The sequence below is a fragment of the Bufo bufo genome, chromosome 7 (genome assembly GCF_905171765.1).
Source record: "Bufo bufo chromosome 7, aBufBuf1.1, whole genome shotgun sequence".
Taxonomy (NCBI): Eukaryota; Metazoa; Chordata; class Amphibia; order Anura; family Bufonidae; genus Bufo; species Bufo bufo.
In genome coordinates this window covers 137,675,925-137,681,924 of record NC_053395.1, presented here as the reverse complement: position 1 = coordinate 137,681,924, position 6,000 = coordinate 137,675,925, and the positions used below count along the sequence as shown (strand labels likewise).

Sequence of the window (6,000 nt, the reverse complement as noted above, 5' to 3'; positions counted from 1 at the left end):
CCTGAGGTAATACACCTGAGAGCACCGCATGACGTCACACAGCGAAGACCAGCGTGAGCACACGTGAGGTAATACACCTGAGAGAGCACAGCGTGACGTCATACACCTCATAGAGCACAGCGTGACGTCATACAGCGAAGACCAGCGTGAGCACACCTGAGGTAATACACCTCAGAGAGCACAGCGTGACGTCATACAGCGAAGACCAGCGTGAGCACACGTGAGGTAATACACCTCAGAGCACAGCGTGACGTCACACAGCGAAGACCAGCGTGAGCACACGTGAGGTAATACACCTGAGAGAGCACAGCGTGACGTCATACAGCGAAGACCAGCGTGAGCACACCTGAGGTAATACACCTGAGAGCACTGCATGACGTCACACAGCGAAGACCAGCGTGAGCACACCTGAGGTAATACACCTGAGAGCACCGCATGACGTCACACAGCGAAGACCAGCGTGAGCACACGTGAGGTAATACACCTGAGAGCACAGCGTGACGTCATACACCTCAGAGCACAGCGTGACGTCATACAGCGAAGACCAGCGTGAGCACACCTGAGGTAATACACCTCAGAGCACAGCGTGACGTCATACAGCGAAGACCAGCGTGAGCACACGTGAGGTAATACACCTCAGAGCACAGCGTGACGTCACACAGCGAAGACCAGCGTGAGCACACGTGAGGTAATACACCTGAGAGAGCACAGCGTGACGTCATACAGCGAAGACCAGCGTGAGCACACCTGAGGTAATACACCTGAGAGCACTGCATGACGTCACACAGCGAAGACCAGCGTGAGCACACGTGAGGTAATACACCTGAGAGCACAGCGTGACGTCATACACCTCAGAGAGCACAGCGTGACGTCATACAGCGAAGACCAGCGTGAGCACACCTGAGGTAATACACCTCAGAGCACAGCGTGACGTCATACAGCGAAGACCAGCGTGAGCACACCTGAGGTAATACACCTCAGAGCACAGCGTGATGTCACACAGCGAAGACCAGCGTGAGCACACGTGAGGTAATACACCTCAGAGCACAGCGTGACGTCATACAGCGAAGACCAGCGTGAGCACACGTGAGGTAATACACCTCAGAGCACAGCGTGACGTCATACAGCGAAGACCAGCGTGAGCACACGTGAGGTAATACACCTCAGAGCACAGCGTGACATCATAGAGCGCAGTGTGGTCGTTGAAGAGCTTGCCCCGGAGCCTGACCTCTCCCTCCCAGGACTCAGGACTCCTTTCCTCATTGCTGTGTGAGGGGGAGGGCTCGCAGGTCGGCTGCAGCTCCCTCTCTCACACTATGGCTGTGCACACCCTCCTCCTTCCATGGTGACTCCAGTCCCTGCTCCTCCCATGCTGCAGTGCCTGCCTGGGAATCCCGGCCTGACCCACACTTTGTGCCCGGGACATTTCAAAGCGTGTAAGGAGTGGAGCGTCCACCTGTAGCCCGCACCTGCTCCCCGCAGCCCGCACTCCCCTCCGCACACAGCTGGCATCCAGCTTTTTCCTGAGAGACCTGTCTGAGGAGGCTTCCTCCTCCCTCCCGCCCTCACTGGCCTTCCTTCCTTCCGCATTCAAGGGGCTTTCTATTGCTCCCTAGGGAGAGAGTTTAACACTTTGCTGGGAATACAGTAAAACTCCTCTAAACTTTTTGGGCCCCCTCTTCTGGCTCTTCCAGGTGTGAGGCACAGGCATGAGCTGACAGCTGGAGTGGCCGCAGGCGCTGACACCTGTTGCTGGCTGAAGTGACACTTTGTATCCTGTCTGCTACAAGTGGCCCTTCTGTGGAAAGATGAAAGTCACGGTGTGCTTTGGGAAGACTGGGATTGTAGTCCCCTGCAAGGATGGCGAGATCAGTGTGAGAGAATTAATCCAGCAGGCGGCCCAGAGATACATCAAAGCCAAGGAAAAAGTAAGACTTTCTTCTTCTTCACCTGTTGCTGTGATGTCCATTCTGTCAGTGTTCGCCAGCACCTGTCATGGGCACAGAGCCTCCTGTGTGATGTTGGCAGGTCGCCCCGGCGTGTGGCATCTAAGGGAACTTGCTTTTTTTGTGATCAGACAATTACAATGTTTGGGCCAAATCCCCCATTCACAGGACAGAAGATGCTGATCAGTGGGGGTGACTGCTGGACCCCCGCCGATCACAAGACTGGGGATACGGTGTTCCTCTGTATGAATTGAGCAACAGTCAAGCATGTGCCCCGGCTTCATTCATCTCTATGACACTGCGGACTACCACTCTCATCATTCTCTGGCAGTTTCATAGAGATGGAGCGACAGCCACGTACTGGACTGTGTGGATCCATTCATACAGGGGGACACGGGGCCCCACTGCTTATGATTTAAACCTCCCATTGAACACCTGCGGATAGGGGGACACGTGTAAATGGGACAACTCGCTTAACATCTATACACCACATTTTGGGATGTTTTTGGGATCAGTGTTTTTTGTTTGTTTTTTTCTTCTTCAAAACGCAAAATTTTTACTGAAACGTTTCCTTGTAGGACTTGAATGACACCAGGAAAGATGTTTGTTCACAAAGACTTGGCCAGAATTATCAGAACTGGTGTAAAGTACAACTGGTTTAGTTGCCCATAGCAACCAATCAGATTCCGCCTTTCATTTCCCCCAAAAAGTTGTGAAAAATGAGATGTGAAATCTGATTAGTTGCTATGGGTAACTAAGCCAGTTTTCCTGTACACAAGTTTCCCCCTTGAACTAAAAAATTATACCTAAGCCATATTACACTGCTGGCGGTTTTACATTTGGTTTAAAACTCTAAAAAAAAAAATAATTGGTGATAATAATACAGAATATTGTGCACAGACACATGGCAGGGTGCTACATAGTGCTTCTGGCTATATATTAATACAGCGAGCACCACACGGCATTGCCCAGCCTGGCACATTGTTGTTGGGAATACATTGTAAGGCCTCATGCACACGACCATATGTATTTTGCTGTCCGCAAAAAATACAGATGGCGTCCGTGTGCATTCCGTATTTTGCAGAACGGAACTGCTTTCCCCTAAGGCCTCGTGCACACGGCCGTTTTGTGCATTGGGGAACGCAATTTGCAGCGGCCGGGACGGATCGAGACCCATTCAACTTGTTCTATTTTTTTTTTGCAGTACAGAGGCATGGCCAGAAACACCACGGAAGCGGTGAATGGGTCCCCATCCGTGATGCACGGTGCACACAGCCGGTGCCCCGTATATTGCGGACCCGCTGTATGCGTGCCGCAATACGGCCACGGGCGGACAACGGCCATGTGCATGAGTCCTAATAGAACAGTACTATACTTGTCCGTGATGTGGACAATAATAGGACATGTTCTATTTTTTTTTACAGACATACGGAAAACGGAATGCACATGGAGTAACTTCCGTTTTGTTTTTTGTTTTTTTGCGGACCCATTTAGGGTACTTTCACACTTGTGTTTTTTTTTTTCGCCATTGAATTCCGTCCTAGGGGCTCAATACCGGAAAAGAACTGATCAGTTTTATCCTAATGCATTCTGAATGGAGAGCAATCCGTTCAGGATGCATCAGGATGTCTTCAGTTCAGTCTTTTTGACTGTTCAGGACGGAGATAAGGCTATTTTCTTTTCACCCTGTCGGATCCGTACTGCCGCTCTGTCCCCATTGACTATAATGGGGACGGGGGGCGGAGCTCCGGCGCAGCCTGCCGGATTCCTCTGCCGCAAGTGTGAAAGTACCCTTAAATGAATGGTTTTGCATACGTTTCACAAAAAAAAGAAACGGAATGGACACGGAAAGAAAATACATTTGTGTGCATGAGCCCTAACTTTGTATAAAGCCTAAGGCTATTTTTACATCAGCGTTTTGGCTTTCTGGTTTTGAGATTCGGTAGAGGATCTTAAAACTAGGGCAAAACAGGTCAGTTTTGTCCACATTCATTGTCAATGGGGACAAAACTTATCATTATGCATGAGTTCCATTTTGTGTACAGTCTACGAAACGGAACAAACTGGATCCGACATGAAAATCAATGTAAGTCAATAGTGGAGGATCTGTCAACCATCGACTTAGTGATTTTAATGCTGGATCCAGTTTGTTCCATTTCTATTTAACACAACCGCACACGAATGGTAGGGATGCATATTGTGGTATTAAATGAAACGGATCTGTTTTATTCAGGTTTGAGATCTTCTCCCTGATCTCAAAACCTGAATAAAAAACGAAGATGTGAAAGTAGCCTTAGGCCTCATTCACACTTCAGTGATTTGTGAGCCAAAATCAGGTGCTGGTCAAAACCACAGAACAGGTGCAGATCTTTCCATTATACTTTCTTTGTGTAGGCTTAACTTCTGGTTTTGGCTCACAAATCACTGATGGAAATCGCTGGCCAAACACTGAAGTGTGAACGAGGCCTTATTCAAACATCAGTGATTGGAGCCTACACAGAGATAAAGTATAAGGGAAAGATCTGCACCTGTGTGAACCCGCACCTGGTTTTGGCTCACAATCACTGATGGAAATCACTGAATACTGACTGTGAATAAAGCCTCATTCCCCCGTCAGTGTTTTGGTCGGTGATTTCCATCAGTGATTGTGAACCAAAACCCTGTATTGGAGCCTCCACAGATATAAGGTATCACGGAAGGATCTGCACCTGTTCTGTGTTTAGAGCAGCACCTGTTTTTGGCTCAAAATCACTGATGGAAATCACTAAAAAAAGAAGTAAAAGAATTCCTAACACGTCTATACACAGAAAAAGCCTGTATATAAAAAATGTCCCAAACCGCAAAGTCACTTGGAGCGCAGCAGGTCTATAGTGAAGTAGGTTCCAATTCACACTCAGTACTCTATCCAAAAAAAGACTGCGCAGCTCAGATTTTTCATCTCCTGGATGTTAAATAAAAGAACTGAACATAGTGAGGTACCGCAACTCTTCAGTAAACAAATATGTTTTATTATACTCACATAGATTAAAATAGATCCGTACATAAAAGTATAAAATATTGCTCAAATATCACGTATTTCATATCAGATGAAAAATCTGAATGTGAAGGGAACCTCAAATCCAGTGATCGATTGCATGTAAAGATACTATCCACCTACCATAATTATCTACATCCCTATGGAAAGAGTTTGAGCTGCGTGGCCTTTTTTTGGATAGAGTACTAAAAAAAGAAGGCAGGACAGCACGCTAGGTCTGGTTAGTAGTGGGTGCACATCTCCGGGGGGAGTGGTGAGTTCCTCCACAAGGATCAGGAGTACGAAAAAAATCTGGTGGAGACAGCACGTCCTCAAGTGAAGCTTTATTCCAGATGCTACGTAGGGGCCTTTTTTCAAGCCCTTGGGCCGAAACGTAGCATCTGGAATAAAGCTTCACTTGAGGACGTGCTGTCTCCACCAGATTTTTTTCGTGCTCCTGATGGAAATCACTGACGTGTGAATGAGGCATTAGGGCTCATGCACATGACCGTTGGCTGCTTTGCGGTCTGCAACACACGGTTACAGGCCGTGTGTGTTTTGCAGACCCGAACGTCTGGCACCTAATAGAACAGTCCTCTCCTTGTGCGTAACGTGGACAAGATTAGGACATGTTCTACAATTTTACTGACGGCACGGAAAGGACATATGGGTCTGGACAGCACACAGAGTGTTGTCTGCATCTTTTGCAGCCCCTTGAAGTGAATGTGTATCGAATCTGCAAACAAATGCAAATCGGATGCCGACCCAAACCAGAGCCGTGTGCATGAGCCCTAAGGCCTCTTTGACACTACCGTTTTTTTTTTCTGTTTTGCGGGCCGTTTTTTTGCGTTCCGTATACGGTCCGTATACGGAACCATTCATTACAATGGTTCCGCAAAAAAAACGGAATGTACTCCATATGCATTCTGTTTCCGTATTTCCGTTTTTCCGTTCTGTTGAAAGATAGAACTTGTCCTATTATTGCCCGAAAATCACGTTCCGTGGCTCCATTCAAGTCAATGGGTCCGCAAAAAAAACGGA

General features: G+C 47.9%; 1 protein-coding gene across 1 annotated transcript in view; it reads left to right on the top strand.

Moving 5' to 3' along the window:
- Nucleotides 1-1,309: 1,309 nt before the first annotated feature.
- PARD3B (par-3 family cell polarity regulator beta) overlaps nucleotides 1,310-6,000 on the top strand; it is a 1,801,259-nt gene continuing 1,796,568 nt past the window's right edge. The window contains 1 exon segment of the mRNA XM_040441847.1: nucleotides 1,310-1,928. Coding sequence (XP_040297781.1) covers nucleotides 1,809-1,928 — 120 coding nt within the window. The 5' untranslated portion in view covers nucleotides 1,310-1,808.